Source organism: Talpa occidentalis, unplaced genomic scaffold, assembly GCF_014898055.3.
Source record: "Talpa occidentalis isolate TD23 unplaced genomic scaffold, MPIMG_talOcc4v2.1 talOcc4.13, whole genome shotgun sequence".
Taxonomy (NCBI): domain Eukaryota; kingdom Metazoa; phylum Chordata; class Mammalia; order Eulipotyphla; family Talpidae; genus Talpa; species Talpa occidentalis.
Window position 1 is genome coordinate 98464537 of NW_023601322.1, and position 22889 is coordinate 98487425.

General features: G+C 33.8%; 1 protein-coding gene across 3 annotated transcripts in view; it reads left to right on the plus strand.

Annotated features, from left to right (window-relative positions):
- Positions 1 to 22889, plus strand: part of TBCK (TBC1 domain containing kinase) — a 147795-nt gene that overhangs the window by 41612 nt on the left and 83294 nt on the right. For all 3 annotated transcript variants that reach the window (XR_008551562.1, XM_037509583.2, XM_037509584.2), the window contains exons 6-19: positions 375 to 516; positions 2779 to 2839; positions 4551 to 4612; positions 4860 to 4921; positions 5745 to 5893; positions 7130 to 7268; positions 8653 to 8752; positions 10809 to 10858; positions 11014 to 11143; positions 12116 to 12214; positions 14202 to 14264; positions 14717 to 14843; positions 16104 to 16154; positions 17396 to 17479. Coding sequence is in view for 2 of the 3 variants with exons in the window: in XM_037509583.2 (XP_037365480.1) it covers positions 375 to 516; positions 2779 to 2839; positions 4551 to 4612; positions 4860 to 4921; positions 5745 to 5893; positions 7130 to 7268; positions 8653 to 8752; positions 10809 to 10858; positions 11014 to 11143; positions 12116 to 12214; positions 14202 to 14264; positions 14717 to 14843; positions 16104 to 16154; positions 17396 to 17479 (1319 nt within the window). In the remaining variant the exon portion in view is untranslated. The remainder of the gene's footprint in view (positions 1 to 374; positions 517 to 2778; positions 2840 to 4550; positions 4613 to 4859; positions 4922 to 5744; positions 5894 to 7129; positions 7269 to 8652; positions 8753 to 10808; positions 10859 to 11013; positions 11144 to 12115; positions 12215 to 14201; positions 14265 to 14716; positions 14844 to 16103; positions 16155 to 17395; positions 17480 to 22889) is intronic.

The window sequence follows — 22889 nt, forward strand, 5'->3', positions numbered from 1 at the left end:
TACTAAAGTACTTTATGAGTTTAGAAGACAAGATAGTAAATGTACTTCAGTGGGGTAGATTTTTTGGTGTGTAATATGATTTTCTTACCAATTGGCATGAAAGACAGCTATGTTTTAAAAAAAAGAAGACAGGAAAGCAAAGAAATGACCTTGTGCTACAGAGAGACATGATGATTTTAAAACTGTTTGACAAATATCTATTTGCTCTTGATTCCCAGACATAAGGGCCTATATTAAGATGGTTAGTTTAGAATCCTCCCTAGCAAGAGGTATTTACCTACATCTTGTCATTCTCAAGGTAAAAATGGACTGCTGCTTCATCTCCTCTTTAGGTTTCATAGTAATTATTCATTTTAAAAAATATCTCATTGTAGATATCCTTCATACTTGGCACCTGAGGTAATTGCACAAGGGATTTGCAAAGCCACTGATCATGTGCCAAGTGAAAAACCATTGCCTTCTGGACCCAAATCAGACGTATGGTCTCTTGGAATCATTTTATTTGAGCTTTGTGTGGTATGTATAAAGAAATATTAAGCTAATAAAAAGAAATTGTGTGTTTTGGGGATAATTTTTTTTAATCGAAAGCTAGTGATAATATGTCTGTTTTGAAAATCTATCAACTAGATCTGAGAAAAGGGGCTTAATTTTCAATTGAGCTTTTAAATTATCTCATTTGATAATTAATTTGCAAATTATTTTAGCATTTTCAGAAATGTTTATGCTTTTATTAAGTGTAAAAACATTTACGCTATACTAAAGTATAAAACTTTAAACATTTTTGGAAATGTTTATACTACAGTTGCTGACATACTTTGACATGCCATGCTCTCCCTCGCTTCTGTGGTGTTCTTTCCTCCTTAAGTGTCTTCTTCCATCTTGTTCTGTTAGGTTTCCTATGGGACTCACTTAGTAGGTTGGCTTTTTATGAGGCCTTGCCAAGATGCCCTCTATATGTCTATTAGGGTGAAGACTAAGTTGCTATTACAAAGGTGTTAAAGATGCAGTAGCTTAAAGAAAGAGGGGCAGTGTTCATCTGTCCTGGAGTGCCATGCAGGAGTCTAGGTTCCATTCTCAACATCTGATTTCCACAATTGTTTCTTTCTCACCTCTGTCAGTCATTAGGAAGGGCAAGGAGTAATTCGTGGTAACTGTCTTTAGGAAGATGAACTAAATGTTTCAGCTATCATATCTGTGTATTTCTCCATGTGACAGAATACTGATGTAGCCACCGATTGCTACAAGTGTGACTGGGAAATGCAGCCTTTAATTCAGCAACTAAATATTGAGGAAGAATGTGAAAATAGAGATAGGGACAAAAGTCTATCAGGTCCAAGATGAGAATGATTTTGGAGGGACAACTAACAGTCTCTCAATCCTACCTCCAAATACCTGCCAGAATTAGGTCCCCATCTTTGCTCTTCTATATAGGATTTGTCACATTTGTCTAATCTACTTGGACTATGAGATCTTTGGAGGCATGAATTTTTATTATTCATCTGTTATTTTTCTATTTTCCAAAGGATTTTCAAAAATTTTTTAAAACAATGACTCATTGATATATACCATATCAAAGAATTAAGAATTTCTTCATATTCCATATTTTAGAATGAACTCAGCAGCAGAGGCAGCAAAGCATAATAGTACAGAGGCAAGCTTCTGTAGTCAGAGAGAACTGGGTTTGAATTCTGCTGCTGCAGAGTATAGCTGTGTGACTTAGTGTCGTTAAACTGACTTCAAAATTTGTGTTCCACTTCTATAAAGAATAACAGTATCTAAATTGTAAAGTCAGCAGAAAATTAAATGAAATAATATATTTGAAGTGCTTCATAGAGTTCTTCCTAGCAAGGGTTCAAACCTGTATTTTCAGAAAATTGATGGTAGTGGTATACAAGATTGAGAAGAGGACAGGCAACTTACTTTCAGTGACTTACCCCTGTAGTGCAAATTTCCTAAGTCCTTAGCAAAGTTTTTCCTCTGCATAAAGAAAGGAACTTCATCTTAAATCTTCTAAGTCTCTTTATAGAACCATACAAGTTCAATTGTTTATTAATAAACATAGTATGTATAAAACACTTCTGTGTGAAAAAAACACTAAGCATTTTTTATACATTATATAACTCTCACTGCAATCTGTGTAATGTGTACAGTTAATATTTCAAATATAAAGACAAGCAAAGTGAGCCTCGAAGGTAGTTAAGTAATTTGCCCAAGTTATACAGCTGGTAGTAGAAGGTCCAGCTTGGCAAACAATAGTCACTCAACACTCTCTGAAGGTATAAGTCTTTAATTCCATTCCTTGAAGCCTCCTGAAGCCAAACTGATAATGAAACAATCAATATGATGTATGTCTTAAATAATCTGCCAGGTACTGTGGGAGTGCAAAGCATGGGGGAGGAAGCAGGATGTCACGGAATGTCCTGGGTAGACAAGCAGACAGACTGGATGGTGACGTGTAAGTCAGAATTATCTGGTAGATGGAAGGGTAGTAGGGGTCTTTCCCAGAAGGCATCTTATCTTCTAGTCAAATAGGACTTCTGTGGCCTGAGATGCTTCTAGGCGTTGAGATGTCTGTGGGTCTTGAAAGTTACAAGGTAGAATATAATGACCTGTAGGTACATAAGATGTTTACATGTCACTGAAGTTTTTTTCTTAGTATAGCTAACTTTAAAAATCTGATAAAACCTCTGAAGAGAAATGGAGGTATCCAGGAAAATCATTTTCTTCTCTGAGAAAAACGAGTTGTAAATATTAACAAGAATTTCTTTTTCCATTTAGGGAAGAAAACTATTTCAGAGCTTGGATATCTCTGAAAGACTAAAATTTTTGCTTACATTAGGTACGTATCCTGTAATTTATAATCTTTTCAACTCTCAGAATAATCTTTTTTTTAAAAGATTCATTTATGTATATAAGAGCTGGGGTACAGGCCAGAGATGTGGGGGGTGAGAGGATTCACCAGAGACACAGTGGGGAGCAGAACAGGCAGATTGACTGAAGTACACTGCTGAGGGGAGGAACGGGCGAGACAGGAGAGGTCTGCTGCGCCATGTGGGTTGCTCCCTGGCTGGCCTGGCATTGAACTCATGCTGCAGAGGCTGCGATTGCTTCATAGTGCAGTGCTTAACCCCTTACGCCACCAGGGAGGCCCTAAGAATAATCTTTAATGACTGTTAATGCTTATATATATTGAGGATATATCCTTCTAAAACAGTGTATACTAAAAAAAAAAAAAAAAAACCTGAAATAACCTCTTTATTTTCCTAGTGATCAGTGATAAGCATTATCAGGATAACTTAAATTAAGCTTAAGCTTAATTTTTTACATTCAAAAATTATAGTAGTGCTTTCCTGATTTCCTAAGGAAATATAACATGGGTGGATACACTCTCTGCTTGATGATATAGTAAGTAAACTGTGAAATCAAAGTATAAGAATATGAGGTTGCATGAATATATCAGTTTACCTTCAGACAAAGGTATCTAAGGGAAAGATCAGGCTTTCTATTTCATAAATCTTATATAAATAAGGGCTGAAGAAGAATGTTTATTTTTCTTGAAAACAAGCTCTTATATTTTACATATATGCCCAAACATTTTTAATTTCAATTTATAAAAATGTGTGTAGTCCATATTTGAGTGGAATAAATTAAGCAAGTGTAGTAAAAAAAAGAAGCGAAAAACAGTGCTATTGAGCACATTATGGGAAAGAGTGACAGTTAAGGTTCAAGTTGATACAGTCTATAAATAAGACTATGTGCTGAATAGTACCAATAAATATTAAATAATGATTATAAATAAGTTGTATAAAATTCTACCTTATTTGCCCCATTTGATATCAAAGTTTGATAATACAGCTGTAAGGAGTCTTAAAGATATCTAAATGTGTGCATACTAAATGTATGCTTTAAATACTCAGAGAAATGTGTATACATGCTGCAAAATGTAAATAATGAATTATTCTTATAACCAAGAAAAGATAATAAAGCATTTTTAAAGAGTAATAAGAATATATGTAAGAAGGTCTCCCCTGTGGCATAGCAGGTTGAGCGCAAAGCTGTGAAGCTGTCCACAGCCTCTGCAGGGCAGGTTCAATTCCCTGCTGGCCAGGGAGATACCCACATGGCACGGCAGACCTCTCCTGCCTCGCCTGCTGCTACCCTCAGCAGTGTCTTTGGTTCGTCTGCCTGTTCTGCTCCCTACTCTGTCTCTGGTGAATCCTCTCATGTTCCCAAGCCTCTGGCCTGTATCCCAGCTCTTGTATAAATAAAAAAAAAAAAAAAATCTTTAAAAAAAAAAAAAGAATATGTAAGAGAGAATCTTTACCTCCTGAATCATTGCTTTATTTCATTATATAAGGTGCAATCAATATCTGTGACTCTATGTTAATGTTTGAAAACTTTTTTTAATTAAAATACATAAGGACAGTTAATAAAGCTTAATATTCTAAATTCCAATGCCGCATTACACATTTTTAAAAATTTTGGAGTTCAGTTCACAGCATGGCAGTTTAGAAAAGCAATGGTAATGTTATAATTTTTCTGTCTTACAGATTGCGTGGATGATACTATTATAGTTCTGGCTGAAGAGCATGGTTGTCTGGACATTATAAAGGTTTGTCATTATCTCTTATTGACTATTTATGTAATTTGCATATCTGTGATCTAATAGCAAGCTATTCTAAAACTGTGTTTCTCTTTAGATACTTATTTTTTCAGTGACAGACTAATATAAATTTGTACAAAGCCCAAATAAAGACTTTTTTAAAAAATCAAAATGGTCTTGAGTAGCAAACATTTGCTTAAAGTATATTTTTGAAATGGCTCCTTTAAAAATGTTTTTTTCTCCCTTTACTTACCAGGAGCTTCCTGAAAATGTGATAGATCTTTTGAAGAAGTGCCTCACCTTCCACCCTTCTAAAAGGTTGATATTGTTAAGAGTGTGGGGTTACACTGTGTTCATTAACATATCAGAGTTGGTCTTATATTCTTCCTAGTTTATAATACTGACATATATCAAATAGCATAATTGACATCATTGTCATAATATATGGTATTAATGTCTTTTCATAAAAGAAGAAAAAAACCATGGTCAGAAAGCTGGCATATACCAAAAGTTTCTGCATCATTTTCTAGCCTCTAATTAGGAAATCAACTATATTATGGAGTATATATATTCCTAGACACAAATGATAAAAGAGGAGTGAGAACAATAGTTTATTGGTGGTATGTATTATAACAAAAACTTGAATAATTGATGAGGTAAACTAACAATTGTTGATAATGTAAAAGGGCTTCTTAGAAGCTTTATTTCTCTTCATCTGATTGTGTCACTATTAGCCACACAGTTTTCCCTAAACTCTTAAATGTATAATATTTGATAATTGTATTATGATTTGTTTTTAGAAAATGTCTCTATATAGAGATGTTTGGAAGAGACATGTGGTATTAAAAGCATAGTTTTGGGTGGATATGCTATATTAAAGTAAGAATAGGAAGAAAATAGGAGATATTTTTTACAATTCTTTAATTTAATTAAGATATCGAGTAAAGCACATTTACGTTAGTCAAACTAAAAGTAAAAAATGGAGACACTCATTTATAATAATTTTTTATAGATCATAAGGTACAAAAAGTACAACAAAGGTAAAAAATTCAGCATTTACTCAATTACTTGATTGTTACATAAAGATAAATATCTGAAATGATTTTCATTCATGCTCTGTATTTTACATATGTTTCTCAAGGCCAACACCAGGTGAACTAATGCAGGACAAGGTTTTCAGTGAGGTATCATCTTTATACACTCCCTTTACCAGACCTGCTAGTCTGTTTTCATCCTGTCTGAGATGTGCTGATTTAACTCTGCCTGAGGATATTAGTCAGCTGTGTAAAGGTAATGATAAATAAAATCATACACAGTGATATAAACCTGTTTTTAAAGGAAGTACCCTTGCTTTAGTTTCAGTTTTTACTTTATTAAACAAGTCTTTGTAGCTACTTTATCATGCAATTAAGAGATAATTCTGGAAGTACTTAAATATAAGTAACTTAACATTTTTAATCCTTTAAATTTAAATTGCTTTGGAGCAATAGCCTTAAGAATTAAGGAGAATAAATAAATGGCAGGAAAAAAAGAAAAGATACTTTGTCAAACAAAGTCCCATTTTCATTTCATTTCTTTTTTTTTTTTTATTTCTTTTTTTTTAAAGATTTATTTATTTATGCACGCAAGAGCTGGAGCCCAGGCCAGAGATGTGGGGGATGAAAAGACTCACCAGAGACAGAGCAGGGAGCAGAACAGGCAGACTGACTGAGATACACTGCTGAGGGCAGTAGTAGGTGAGATAGGAGAGGTCTGCTGCGCCATGTGGGTTGCTCCCTGGCTAGTCCGGGATTGAACTCATGCTGCAGAGGCTGCAGATTGCTTCATAGTGCGGTGCTTAACCACCAGGGAGGCCCTTCATTTCATTTCTTAATGCTAAAATCAGGTCTTCTAATTCCCAATAGATTTTTCACTGTTATCAACATTTATATACCGTATTACTTAAAATTTACTATAAAGTGGTTTCTAGAAATCATTTCACTCATAGTTACTAGACATTCTTTCGATCAAAAATTTATTGAGTTCCTATATATTCCACACACTATGTGTTCCAGAAACATCATACCAAATAGCCAGACAGAGAAACATTTGCTCACACATTTACTCCTGTTAGTGCAGGTCAGTATGAACATAGCACAGGTGAAGCATGGCTTGTCTTAGGTATCATGAAAGACTTCTTGGAAGAGGCAACCATTGTGTCAAGGCATAAGGGATGGGATAATATGTGTGGGTGGCCTATCCTAGAGCTTTTATCTGCCCTGTTATGTTCCTATAGAGTCTGATATATATGACATAGGTATCTCTGTATGTTTGATAGAGAGGGCAAAAATCACTTTTCTCAAAGAAACTGAATGCTTATCCAATATGTATGTCTGAATTTCACCCTCTGTGCCTTTTTGTAGTATGAGTATTCTACAGGGAATCTTACTATGTTCAATTTTTACTTGTTTTTGGAATGTCAGCTATTATTGTCTCTTGGTTTAATAAAAACAAAGTGTGATGATTCTTTTTAATTTGCTCGAATAGATATAAACAGTGATTACCTGGCCGAAAGATCTCTGGAAGAAGTATATTACCTCTGGTGTTTAGCTGGAGGTGACTTGGAGAAAGAGCTTGTTAACAAGGAAATCATTCGCTCCAAACCCCCTATCTGCACACTCCCCAAGTAAGGAAAGAAGATTTCTCTTGGAAATGAGCAGAATCTAGTAATAACATTAATATTAATAACATTTTAATAACATTGATGTTTCTAATTGCAATTTCTAGCAACATTTTTATTATTTTTGAATAATAGTGTTTTCATAATAATTTGTTTTATGATCTACTTGAAGTGAACTTGTTGCTATAAGGCATCTTACATAATTGTTATTCAATAAATGAAAACTGTAAAAGTCAGAGAAAAGTAACAAAGAAGTTAAGATCTAGGCGAGTATGTCTTTTTTTAAAATAATGATTTATTCTTTTAATTGTGATAATAATAGGCTACTATGTCTTTTATAAGAAACTATTTTCTGTGTTCAATTATATTTGTAAATGTAAATGTGCTCTGTGGCTCACTGCTTGTTTGTCCTAGCCATCAACAAGTGCTAAGTCACGGTTGAGAAAAATCAGAGCTGCTGAAGATCTTGGACATTGTCCTATAGTTAGACTGGAATTTAAGTAGTAATACATTCCCAAAGCCCAATGCCTTAAATTTTTAGTATTGGATTTTAGGAGTAGATTTGATCATTGTAGGTTATTGTATTTATAGTATGCTAGTTATTTTTTTTTTCCTCTTGTCAAATTTTTTGGTTAATCGTTTGAATATATCACTGTTCTGGTTTGTTTCCCCCTTCTTATCTGATTTTTGAATATTAACTTCAACTATTCCATTCATGCATTGAATTAAATAGAAAAACAGGAAATAAATAGAATTTCCCAGAATAAATGGTTTGAAGAATATATAAATTCTCAAAAATAATTCTCTGAAATTCTAAACAAACCAGATGCATTTAATAAATGTTTATTAATGTGCATATTAATGTATATATCAATATCAGTCATTATTTTTCCTAAGGTGCTACCATCATTATGAGTTTTCGCTTTCCTTTGATCATTTTTCACCCTTGAAAACGTTCTTACAAGTGCATTAATATAGCGTCAGGAGAGTAATTTTAGCTTTGAATCTCTGTATGAAAAAGGAATGTAAATCATACTCTTGTAATCCTAGTATGTATTGTATTGATACACTATATTCAGACCAACCAATGTATGTTTAAAAATGAGAGATGTTTGTAGAAATTTCAACCATTAGTTAATTTTTTTATTACCCTTTTCGGTTAAAAATCTCTTTCTTCAATGAAGGAATTGATGATTTAGAATATTTTTTTCTTTTTTGTACTTTTTATTCAACCAACATTGCAGTATAACATTATGTAAGTGTTATGTTTTCATCATTGAGAATTAGCATGTGTATCTACTACATTAAGGTCATCTCTAAACATTCAATGCTAAGAAATAATAAATCAGATTTTGTGTGTTAGGTAATATATTTTTAAATCTCTTTTCAGTTTTCTCTTTGAAGATGGTGAAAGCTTTGGACAAGGTCGTGATAGGAGCTCACTGTTAGATGACACCACCGTGACACTGTCATTATGCCAGCTACGAAATGTATGGAGAATGTTTGGGCACATTTCTATTAGATCATTTTTTTTTTAATAAGACCTTACACATATATATGAAGCCTCCCACATCTGGTAAAATATGTGAGCTTTTCTTTAAGATTTGTGCCAAAGAGTAGCATTGTTAGAAAACAACATCTGTTCATCGGCTCTTGTACATATTCTTGATCATTCATGAAGGTCGTTTTATCAGTTTGTCTTCTACCTTCACTGGACACATTTTTCTACATACTTGGTAACATGGTTTTATCAGTCTTATTGTTCTGGGCCTCCCTGGGTGGCACAAGGGGTTAAGATGCAACCCATGAAGCTATTCGCAACCACTGCAGTTTATGAGTTCAATCCCTGGACAGGGAGTTACCCACATGGTGCAGCAGACCTCTGCTGATTCACCTGCTGCTCACCTCAGCAGTGTATTTCAGTCAATCTGCCTGTTCTGCTCCCCACTCTGTCTCTGGTGAGTCCTCTCACCCCCACCCTCTGACCTCTGGCCTGTACCCCAGTCTTGTATGCATAAATAAATAAATCTTAAAAAAAAAAAGTTATTGTTCTGAACACTATAGGGTGATATTTTAATATAGTGATTTTTAATTGCCAGTTTTGAGTCTTTTTATATTTTTTACTCTATTTGCTTATGTGCATATTACTAGTTCCTATCTTTTGCCAGTATTTCTATCCAGTGATATCATATTGAATTGAGCATTTTTAAAAATGTATAATAGAAGTGAAGTTTTTGTTAATTATAGCTGATAGAAAATTCTTCAACTCTGTGGCTTTTCCTTTTTGTTTTCCCCCCTTTATAATAGTGACTTTTAATTAATAGTATTCTTAATTTCATCAGTGTTTTCCTTTAAAGTAAAATAGATTTTATCTGTTATATTTTGCTGATTGTAACTTATTTAAAGTTATGACAATGTTATGAAGATATTTATAACTATATTTGTAAGAGATTTAAAGCCTCTCCTCCTCCCCATTTAACCCATTGGACCACTTGGAATTTTTTTTCTTTCAAGAAGATGCAAGGTAGTTCTTCAATACAGTGCAATAATTCCTTGTCTTAGCATCCCTGACATCTTACTTTTCTTTTTGATTTAAAGTTCGTTAAGTTTAAGATAAAAATATTCATAAAATTTTATTGGAAATGTATTGAATTTGTAGGTTAATTTGTAGGGAAATGATACCTTTAACATGTGGAGTCCTGTTCCTTGAACATGTTGTATTTATGCCATTTTTTAAAGTCCTATTTTATATCACAATTTTTTTTTAATATCTGCATATCAGATTCTTAATATTTTTATTGTTCTTGTAAGTAGAATATGTATATATGTGTGTATGATTTTTCTTGCTGCAAAGTGAGTTTTGTTTGAAAGTTAATATAGCTATTTTAGTTCTCTTAATTGCTTTACCATAGTATCATTACCTGATGCCATCTTAGTGTAGTCTCCTTCATATAATTTAAACTATTTTATCAGGCTTCCCTGGTGACCTAGAGATTAAGTCTCAGCACCATCACTGCTATGGCCTGAGTTCAGTCCCTGGCCAGGGAGCTGACCCACATATGGCACAGCAGACCTCTCGTATCTCCCCTCGCTGCTCCCCTGAACAGTGTATTTCAGTAAATTTGGATGTTCTGCTCCCCACTCTGTCTCTGGTCAATCTTTTCACCACCATCCCCACCTCTGGCCTACACCCCAGCTCTTCTATGCAAATAAAATAAAATATGCTTTTGTTAAATTTTATAATAACTTTACTAATTCTGAATTGTGTATGGGAATATGGCATAATCAAAATATCATAATCTTGCATCAAACATTTACAGGAAACACCTGAAGGTAAAAAATGAAAAAAAAAACTCTTCTTCACAGATGATCACTAGAGGCATGGTATAATTACATGTTTATGATAGGATAAATTTTAGATTCCATTTTATACTTTTCTTGGTACCTTTATAAATTTATAGTTCATACATTATTTATTCTCTTAAATGCAGATCAGTGTGTTTGTCTCAGATCCTCAACCTTAATATTTTCTCTTCAAATTCACAGAGATTAAAAGATGTTGGTGGGGAAGCATTTTACCCACTGCTTGAAGATGAGTGAGTATCTTTCATACTTATTTTCCTTTTTTATTTCCAGGAAGCTTATATATTTTCTCTGAAAAGTGTTTGTTAAATAAAACACATAAATAGAATATTTGGGTTTTCTTAAATCTTGTATCTTTTGTCAATTTGTATTTGTTTCCCTTTTACAGCCAGGCTAACTTACCTCATTCAAACAGCAGTAATGAGCTGTCTGCAGCTGCAACTCTCCCTTTAATCATCCGGGAGAGGGACACAGAGTATCAACTAAACAGAATTGTTCTCTTTGACAGGCTACTCAAGGTAGGTAGGGTTCTATGGTATGAGGTGTTAGGAGAGCCTATATGCTATTCCTTATTTTTTTGTTTCACTGATAATTCTTAGGGCACCTTGATGTCATGAGAACAAAAATTCTTCTGACCTGTCTTTTCTGATTAACTCTAAAGATAATATATATATATATATTATCTCTATTAACTCTAAAGATAATATATATATTTTCATACTAAATAAAATTAAAAATAAAAAACAAAATATAAGAATCTATGCAAAACAACATTACACTAACAAAAATAGGAAAAAAGTGGGAAAACAGAAATGTGAAAAGAATATAATAGAAATACAACTAGTTAGTAAGTAATCTACTTAAAACATTATCTCCACTATAAATGAAAAAAATATATAGGCTTGTATTACATACTATTAGCAAGTGAGCAAAGGTATGATACTGAAATTCTCATCCTTTTAGAATAAAGTGACTGAAAGAGCTGTAAAAGAATTTGAAAGCATATGTCAGGAGCTATAGAAACAACCAAACCTTTTGTCCAAATAATTATGTTCTAGAAATTTCTCTTAAAGTGTAAGTTTATAAAAAGACAAATTTGTAAGCAAGGTTGTAGAAGTAGCCATAATAATTTACTGAATACTTTCTATATCACCAAGTAATTTGCAAAGAGCTTTACATACGTTATTTAACACATATGGGGCTTATATTCTCGCCATAGGACTCATTCATATTTCCCCTAGAGCACAAAAAGAGGAAAGATTAAAAACAATAGAATCAGTTCCTCTCTTTGATTGTATTATATAAGCTTTAGAGAAGAAAGGGAACTATTCCATTGCAAACTTATATGTATTAATAACATCAGACAGAGTAATTTCACATCCTTAGAAGAATATTACAGGTCACCTCCAACTTTTATCACTGATATATGTGGAACTAGCCAGACTGAAAGATAATACTTGGTAATTTGAGATATCTATTTTCATCTATAGGCTTACCCATATAAGAAAAATCAAATCTGGAAAGAAGCAAGGGTTGACATTCCTCCTCTTATGAGAGGTTTGACCTGGGCTGCTCTCCTGGGAGTGGAGGTAAGAAGGAAAAGAGGTGAGAAGCTGATTAAGAATGCTAAGAAAGAAGGAAAGTACTTTCCAAATAGTATTTTTAAACTATTAGTGAATCATGTCATGAAATATGAACATTAAGAATATTTAGCAATTTTAAGAGAAAAGAATAGAGGAAAAGGATAGATTAGTAAGAAAAGAAAATATAAATGAAAGTTAGATTTATGTTATTTAATATTTCATTTGATGGGGTTGACAGACATCCTGATTATCAATTTTAAAGTCAGTATTTTAAGAACATGTGCATTTAGGAAAAAGGTTGCCTATTGAGAGTTCTGAGTTTGGACAAACTTCATTCCAATTTGAATCTTGTTAGAAGTCATTAACATATTTTTGTGCCTTTTGGTACATATATTTTATCAAAATCATCATGGGCCAAGAGAAATAGCTACTTTTTCTTCTACAGCACTTTCTCGGTGGCAGTAAGGAAAGCAGAGGCATCTCAAATTTATTAGGGTGACTTGCAGTGCTAACAGAGAACTGGAGTGACAGCAGTCATGATAACAGGCCAAATCCTTACCAGGTTTTTCATTTCCTGTCAATTTCTGTGTCATCCTGCCCTCATATATTCTCCCATAGAATATTCTATGGCTATCATCACCCATTTCTTTCTTTCTTTCTTTCTTTTTTTTTTTTTTTGTGGGACCCTCGCCGGTGGCTGGGAAACGAACCGGCGCTGCAGAAGTTGCGGGCAGCCTTGCAGCCCAGCACTCAACCGCTGCGCCACCAGGGGAGGCCCTCATCACCCATTTCTGTGTGTGTAAATTCCCTCCACTATTTTTAGTCCTTTTCAATTCTCTCCTGAAAGAATTGTTTTTTTCCTACCTGATTAGCTTGATGAGAGTTTACAAAGTCTTTGTATTTTTGGTTACTTTATGAAACACCATAGAAATCTGTAAAACTGGGCCTACCAGAGGGGGAGGGCCGACAGTGGACTCTGGTGGAGGACTATGGGTGCCATGGTGGTGGGTGTATGTTAACATTCTCCTGAAGATGTGGGAGCTTATATTTCTGAATCAGATGCAGTGTTTTGAAAACCAGTACTACCTTAATAAGAATAAATAGCAATCAAAAACAATAATGCCTATTTTTCCATAGCACCCATTGCTAGTTAGAAGCATACAATGCTAGACTTCAAGACTATGTTGAGGTCAGGTTGTCCAAATCTCTCATTTAATTGCTGTGCCAGAAAAATTGAGATATGTGTAGTGGCAGACTTTGAACCACAAATTCCTGCCTCTTTCTCTGCCATTACAGTAAATAGGAATCAGTAATAGGAATACAGTACAGTAATACAATACAGTAATAGGAATACAGTACAGTTCAGTAATACAATACAGTAATAGGAATCATTTCATGCTGTTCCTATAGAACATGACCAAAACTTGAAATGACTTATCAATTATTTCTTCTGTAATAATATAACTGAAACATGTAAATGATTCCTTTAGCCCCTTAATGATTTCATAATTACAAGTTTCACTCTTGAATTTATCCTGAAATTCTGCCTCCTGGTGCTAAAGTACCTTTTACCAGTTTCATTTTATTTTTGCTTTCATTAATAACTTTAACATAAAAATTTCTCTTGAGATGCTCCTCCCTCCTCTAATCTCCCCTTTCTCCCCCCTTCCCCAGTTACTCAAAATTTCTCTATGAAACTTTTGAGACAACAATGAATAAAGAACAGTAAGTTATAGGAGGCTGGGATGTTAGCTGCTGTGACTCACCTGACACACTTGCCTTCTTGTGCATGGAATGCAAATGGCAGATAGTCACATATTTTCATCACAGATTGTTGGAGATAGGAGAATTTTTCCAGGGGGGTATATTTTGGTTTGATTGTGCCATTCTATAATTGGGTGTATTTTAAAAAATAGCTGTTTATAAGAAGTAGATTTTGCCTAACTTAATAAAAAATCTGATTTATTAATATATCTTCTCTTACATTTTTCAGGGTGCTATTCAGACCAAATATGATGCCATTGATAAAGATACTCCAATTCCTACAGATAGACAGGTATGATTTAGATTTTCTTAACCTAAGATAATTCTGCCAATCTTTAGATTGTAGAAAGGCTTGAGGAATTTTCTTCCCTTCATGCAGTGTGCGTGATCTCAGAATAAGCATGACTCTGATGCTCTGAAACTCATTCTCATTCCTTTCTCAAAGGAATCAAAGTCAAGGAACTTTTCCTAATAATTGTACTTTTTTATCTGAAGAGTTTGCCTGTCATTTAGACTGGGCTGTGAAGGAAGATTTTTTTGAAAACTATACCAATATAGACACTTTCAAAATTTATCTTCCCACAACTTTTTTTGTATTTCCAAAAGATTAATAAAAAAATCTAAAAACTTCGGACACTAGGATTATGTAAGTGGTGTATTCTGAAATTCAAAATACCACCAGTCCTTTTTCTAATCATGGGGTTTTATTGGTAATCACTCACATATAGTTTTATCGTTTCACAGATAGAAGTGGATATTCCACGGTGCCATCAGTATGATGAGCTGTTATCCTCTCCTGAAGGCCACGCCAAGTTTCGGAGGGTGTTAAAAGCCTGGGTAGTGTCCCATCCCGATCTTGTGTATTGGCAAGGTGACCTTTCTCCAAATTCTTTTTTAAAGTATTATGAGCGTGTTGTATGACTCACAGCTATTAAAAAAAAAAAACAAAATATCAAAACATCCTTAGCTTTGTAAAAAATCAATTCTAAAGTTATAATCCATTTTTTAAAGATTTATTTGCAAATTTTTTAATGTCTAAATGCCTAGTGGATATCATTTAACTGCTTGATATTTAATGAAACAACTTGCTATCATGTTGAATTGGAAAAGTAGGAAGAATATTTTATACTATTTTAACCTTTTAGATCAATATATTCAATGCTTATGCAAATAGCAAAATAATATTATACCATAAATAAATCCTTATGGATCAGTTTTTTAAATACTTATGCAAACAGCAAACTAATTTTATACCATAAAAAATGTTGCACTTCATGTTCTTCAAACTTAATGATTTACAACTTAGGGTAATAAGAATTGAGGGATAGGTTAGTCCTTAAACTGCTCGTTTTATCCTTTATTTCTTAAAGAAATTTTTTCAATATTATATTTCTTGATTTTTTTTAGCTTTTCTTATTATTTCGGTAGTTACTGATAAATTCATAAATATAAAACCCATTCCACTCATTCCTGGTTTTGAATTTATTATAAACAATAGGTTTTAAGATTTTAATTTTTTGTCCATTTCTCATCAGACTTAAAATGAAGCTAATATTATTACTTTTTCATTTAACCTTTTTCCAATTTGGAGTTCTAAATTTTCTTAACAATCATGGGTAGACTTGTGTACATTCTTTCCACATGACTACATATGAACAGCATTACTGTTAATAAAGCGGGGTCATACATTTGTGTTTTACTTCACACTTTTTAAAGGACTTTTTTCATCATCCCAGAGGAACATGTAAGACCAATCTAGATGAGAAAACACACCTGGACATGCTAAGTGGTTGCCAAGATCACACACTCAGAATTAGTGATGGGATAATATCATAAGCATTCTATCATCTTTGCATTTTTCTATTACTTTATTTCTCTGAATTCATAATAATATTGTTATTCCAAATTATTATATGATAATAGCTGATTTGTTTGGGGCATTTATTATATGCCAGCATTATCAATTCCTCCTCACAATAACCAATGAGGCAATAATATATTTCTGTATGGGTAGCACAGTAATACTTAGAGTGCTTAATCTACAAGAATGATCAGAACTGAGTAAGGTGTATATCTGCAAGTTGACTGCATTGTGCTTATTTGAATTCTTTCCCCCAACTTTCCCCACCAGGTCTTGACTCACTTTGTGCTCCATTCCTATATTTAAATTTCAATAACGAAGGTAAGCCTATTTTTCATTTAAATAGTCATTGTGCATATTGTTCTGAAATATTTTATTTAAAAACTAAAGGTTTTTATTGTAAAGTTCTTGCTGTTTGTCAATTTCCAGAATTTCATTTGTAATCAAGCAGTACCTAGAGATTGGAGAGAATCTGACTGACTATTCTAAATGCTACTTTGGTGACTATCTTCATGAAACTTTGGAGAAAATTCTTGCTTCTTTAGAGATTAGTGTTAATCACTATCTATTTTCTAAATAATTTTGTAGAGAAATCAGTTTTGATATTATATCTCCAAAGTCTATCATTTCCACCAGTAGCTTCTTAATGAAGACTTTTCTTATTTTCCCTCCAGGACCCATACAGCACTTGCATGCTCAGAAATGTATCTTATGTTGTTTCATATTCTAGTCATTTATTTACTAATAGTTAACCCTGTTTTGGGTTGCCATAGTTTTTTTGTTTCTTTGCTATCTGCCTATTATAATGGCCTTTTAAATAGTAGGTTTTCCGTAAATATTTGTTTGACTTAGTTAAGTTGGATCCCTAGTATCACTTGTAGAAAATATTGCATGAGTCTCTAGAAGCCTCCTTCTTTGAATCTCAGTCTTCTCAAATTCTACCCCCTTTGTGTCAGAATTTGCTTAGTTTTGTGGAATTGAGTAGAGATAGCATAATCCCAAGTTTCACTGCTTGAACAGTTTTTAAAATGCACTGTCCTCTGATAATCATTATTCATTATTCTAGACCTGAAGTTTTGCTTTTTTGGGGTAGATGTAGTCCATTATCACACATATTGATCTATGAATGGTAAGGAATCTATGTTTGAAATGACAGTTCAAAACTAGTGCTTGTAAATCCTAAATCCCCACCTTTTTTTGTTTGCATTGGCAAAAGTTACAGATTTTGAGATTTCTGTAGCTCAGTAACGATAATACTTTGATAATGCTTTCAATGCCTGATAGAGCTTTGAAATAGTATAAAAGCTTAGGTAATAATGGATTTGTTATTGTGGGATCATGACTACCATGGTAATTGAAAATGAAAAGTTACTAGGATGGCTAAATTGTCCAAAATATTTTCTGTTTTTAAGGGCAGAGGATTTCCCCTGTTCCATTGGTGTTTCTAACAGTTGTGAACATAACTCTTGTGTATCATAGACTAAAGAAGTGCTGAGTGAATGCTGCTGTAGCTAGGCCACATTGACTAATTTGGCATATGCCTTTGCATTACTCTTTTTTAGCCCTGGCTTATGCATGTATGTCTGCCTTTATCCCCAAATACCTGTATAACTTTTTCTTGAAAGACAACTCGCATGTAATACAAGGTAAGCAAATGTATTTCTTTGTCTTTTTACAAAGAAAGTACTTATGTCAAATTACTCAATACTCAATTAGCTGTACCTAAAGAAATATGAGGATATTTGGAGAATCCTCAAAAAAGTAATTAAATACAACTTCTAAATTGGTCATAATATTTACTGGCTGTCTGGTTGGTGCCTGGCTATCTGGCCAGCTCTCTGGGCTCTACTGGAAAGCTTCTATCACATTGATTTCTATTTGTGGCTGCACTGGCTCCTTTTTGAAGATGTATAAGTGGTTTACCACTAATGAATTTCAGTTTTATGGTAACTGTTTGATATCACAGCTGGATATATGTATATATTAATAATGACCTCCCAACTTGAAATGTTGAACTTTAATACTTTTTAACTATAAACTTCTTTAATACATTTTTAGGAAATTTATTATACTGATAAATAAGACAAGATCTTGTTTCATTTATGAAAATACTAAAGAAACTGTAGTGTACATAACATGACTTCAGAGAAACTAGCCAGAAACACCCAAAAGACTTTTACTTAGTTTGATTGATTAATATTATTATGTAAAATGTTACATCTACACTGTTCCAGGAAACAATACGCAAGGTGTTTTAAATCATTTGTTCAATTTTTACACTGATTATACACATTATAAAAGGCATACTTTCAGTTATTCTTCTTTCAGGAAGTAATTGTTCAACTCTGACCCTGTGTGAGGCACTGCTTAAACAACTGGGGTTCTTAAGGTAATCAACTGGCAGTCCTTTTCCAAGGAATTTCATAGCCCAATGTAGGAGATAAATGTAGAAATAACAAATTATAAGTCAATGAAATAGGCATACCTAGTACTATATTATATTAACATAGAAGAAGAAGTAGGAAGAGGTTATTTTGATTTCTTTAACTTTCGGTGACAAAGGCAAGATATGGCATGTCTAGAAAGATTTCCTAAAAAAGGGGCTAGTTATTGATGAATTTTAACCATTAGCAGGAATTTGCTTAGGGAAAGAAGAGAAAGACATTCTTCAGAAAACAGCAGGGAGAGAACTGCAATAAAAATGTACAAAATTGGATTTTGAGACAGCTGAGGTCAAATCTGGTGCTTGGAGTCAGAGAGAGCGGGGGATGAGGGGCTCAGGCAGGACTGAACCTGCCTGGTTGTTGGTTACTAAAGTTTATGGAAGAGCAGTAGCATGCTTGCATTCAAAGTGGATTTTTAGACTTAGAAATAGCTATCATTTTATTGGTTCCCCTCTTTGTTTCTACTCCCCTCTACCTTTGTCTTACCAGTAATGATGGTTTTGATTGACTTAAATGTCACATGCATACTTTTTCCTCACAGGTTTTGGAAAAATTCTGTATTGTATATAAGGTCAATTCAGCAGCTTGTTGTAGAATTACATAATCATTTTGTCCTTTAATTGTCTCTGTGGAAATCCAGATTTTTGTATTCTATAGCAACTTTAAATGTTCTTTGGGGTAAAAATCTTGTTTTAATTATACCCTAATAGAACTTGAATTTTTATCTAAGAACTTTCCATAAGAACAGTATTTAGATACTCATAAATGCTAAATGCTTTGCCTCTTACAGATGAGCAAAATATGATCTGTTTAGTCAGGATTTTTTTTTTAATCCAAGGTCTTCTAACCTGTTACTCATAGAAGTTTTTAAGAAGAGTACTTCTTGCATAAATAAATAAATATTAACATTTTTGTCACTCAAATTATCCTGGTAACATTGTCATTGAGTTGATAAAGTACCAACACTTATTAAAAGTGCCAGCAATTATTAAAAAATAATAAACTGATTATGTAACTCATCTTTGGCCCTCTCCATTATCCAAGATTGTTACCGTCAGGTCAGCTTGTTTGCCCCCAACACACAGCAACAAACACTGAACACCAAGTGTTTCAAACAGGGAGAAAGGTTTGTTACCAGGATGGCTCCACATAAGATGATGGGAGCCCAAACTCAAATCCACTACCCTGAAGAAGGGAACTTAGAGCTTTTATTGGAAAGACACATGCTAAGGTCTGGGAAAGGAATGTTAGTTATTTAGAGGAGTCATGTAAAATCAGCAAGGAGTATCCGAAATATTGGAAAGCAGGCTTATAGCTTGCAGCAAAGGCAGACTTTGGGCTGTTGAAGGAAAAAGCTGCTGTGTAGTTATTAAGGATGGAAACTAATCCTTGGTAGAAAAATCAACTATACCTTAGTGTCATTTTACACTTAAGAAATGAGCAGCCCAGAAAGCCAGCCTGTAAAACTTTTATACTGGTCTTTGAAGTTATTCTATTGTGTATCACTCACTGAAACGACCATGGGAATTTGGGCAAAACATTAAACTTAACACCCAGGCAGATTCCTATTTGGGCCATTGGAGGATGTGGTCTTTACAAATCAGAAAAAGGAGGGGAAATAATCTACAAATCTGGGAAATAAGAGTGGGTAAAAGTTTCCTCAGTTTTCTGTTTCCCTGTTTAAGTTTCTAAAACCTCTGAGGACAGTGTTATCTTCATCACTGTGAAGTCCCAAACATTTAAAATAGTGACACTTGCAGTTAGGATGGCAAAATAACTGAATTGTGATGCTCTTGAGAGTTAAAAGCCCCAGTCACTGAGTCTAGAGGTAGCAACTGGGGCTCTCCCAAGTGAAATAGGAACCTGGGATATGTGGTCACACTACACACAGACATTCAGTAGGTCTTGAAGGAGAGGGAGGAAGACAGATGTGAGAGTCTTAAGAGCAGTTGTCAAAATGAAGTATAACATACACCTGTTTTCTCAACAAACAGTAACAGAGAGGGAGGAGACACAGCTTCGCTCCAGGCTTACAATCTACCAGTGCAGTGCACATCTAAGGCACGTCAGTGACATGAATGACTTTTCTGATGGGCTGTTGGGAGACAGTAGGAAATATATTGAGTGTGTTTCTTCAAGAATTTCTTGCATCATCTGAGTAAGGAGATTTTTCTGAAACAGAAAAAGTTCTGTATTTACTAGAAATAATATGAGAACTATTTGGTGAGTCTGCATGTACATTTGTTACCAGAGCAGGGTATGTGAGCAAAAAAAGGAAATGACTCACAAGTATAGTCCTAAAAATTACATTTCTCTTTTCATTTGGACATAAAAATTTGTGCTTGTTCTTGTGTCTTTAGTCAGTAAGCCAAATTTTGCAGCTGGAGAGCTTTGTAGTGGGAAATAAGCTAATTTGGGTTCATATGCAGTAAAATAACCTTGACTTATTTTGAGTGCTGTGAGTCAAAATGTCACCAAATGGTTTAGTTTGGACATATTTTTGTTGACAAGAGATTTATGACCCTGCATTTTTATCTATACTTATCATCTTCAGGATAAACTAGCAGCCTGATGGAAAACAGCAAGTAGCTGCAGAACTGAGAATGCCACTTTTGATTTGTGAGCAGAAGAAACCTTCTGCTTAAGCCTGTCCCTCATCTTTATCTCCTCTTTCCTCCAAGCTCAGACAGTGAAAAAAGAGCTGCTCAGGACAGAAAAAATAAGAACAGCCATGTATGCAAATTTCATGAATTTTTTTTTTAAAAAAACAAGCACACGACATACTTATTTTTTAAAAAACTACACAAAAAGTATCATAGTGTCATATAGGATCCTTACACTGAATTTTGGTGAGATTGTCCTTTAAAAGTATGTAGTATAAATATATGTATGTAGTACAAATAATATAATAAATATAAATATTTAAATATAAATTATAAATATTTATAATAAGTATAAATAAATAATAAAAAATATAAAGTATGTAGTATAAATAAAGGACGGCAGTAAGAATTTTTAACATAGAGGAATTAGAACAGGAAAGGCGATTTCTTTTTCATTTTATATTTCATTGCAAAAAATTAAAAGCTACAAAATTTCATTAAAATACAAAAAATATATATTAGACGTGGTTTCATTCAGTATTGCTGCATTAAACTTTACTGGGGGGCTAAAGGAAGATTTCACAACTACCTTGATAACTTTTTTAAAAGAATTTGAAAATACTATTTGGAGGCTATTTTATGGCTCTGGATGCATGTATTCATTCATTATTATAAATCCCCAAGCGTGAATGTTTTCAAAGAGTTAGTAGTAATACCCATAGAATTCTTTCTTTTTTTAAAAAAAATTATTTATGGATACAAGAGCTGGGGTACAGGCCAGAGATGCGAGGGGTGAGAGGATTCATCACAGACAGAGTGGGGAATAGAACAGGCAGATCACCTGAAGTACACTGCTGAGGGGAGCAGCAGGCGAGACAGGAGAGGTCTGCTGCACCATGTGGGTTGCTCCCTGCTTCATAGTGCGGTTGCTTCACCCCTTGTGCCACCAAGGAGGCCCTTTATTTTATTTTGACTGCAGGCCTTTTTTTCTGTACTACCTTTAAGTTTTCTCAGGTTGGTTTACAAATCAAAGGATATGTGCATTTCATTTTTTAAACTTTAGGCAACTTAAAAAATGCATTTTTGAAATATAACACGGTGCTGACTTTATCAGCTGTACCATATCCTCCTTCACAGAAATGTTTCTGAATGTGACAGTCCATACTATATCTCAATCTAAAGCCTATCCTGAGTAACCCCATATATGCCAGCTTTCTGGTTTATATTTCCATATACAACATAGTATATAATAACATAAGACAAATGAACACATGTGTTTGTGTCATATATAATGCACATGCACATATATGACACAGTTAAAACAGGTGTCATATATCATACAAATCCTAGCCCTCGGTAATTGGCAGAACACAAGGAAAATGTTTGCGTGATAGATTAGCTTTCTTCAGTAGACCCTTAATTAGCCATGTAATCCCACATAGTAATTATCTTTTATCAGCCTTGAATAAGAATGATATTTAATAAACTGGAGCAACTATGGAGAGTTGCCTGAGGCATAATTTCCTGGTTGAATATGAAGCATGCTTTTTAAAAGTTAGTAACTGCATGCTTTCATCAACACACAGTTGAATGCTTGTGATTGTTGATGTTCCATACCTCTGGCTTCTGGGTAAATGAGGACTATAAACATAACATCCCTAATTGGAAAGAGAAAGAAAACATCAAGACAAGTCAAACCCGGAAGTCTCTGGGGCCTTGGAATCTGTCCTGGATCTTTAATCTATAATTCTTGAAGCTGATGTGCACTGTTCCCTCCTTGTTCTTTGAGGAAAAGCTGAAGCAATGGACAGACAGAATAAATTCTTTTCCAATAAAATAAACATCAAATTAAAGAAAAATGTTAAATACCCACTCTCTAGCTAGCAGCCTTGGCTAAAATTTCACATAAGACCCATAATTTAGCTTTTTCATGGTATTGAGTACAGTACCTCCTCATCTTTGTTTTTGGCCTTGATGTTCCTATTTATAAAGTGTGTGGTAATTATATA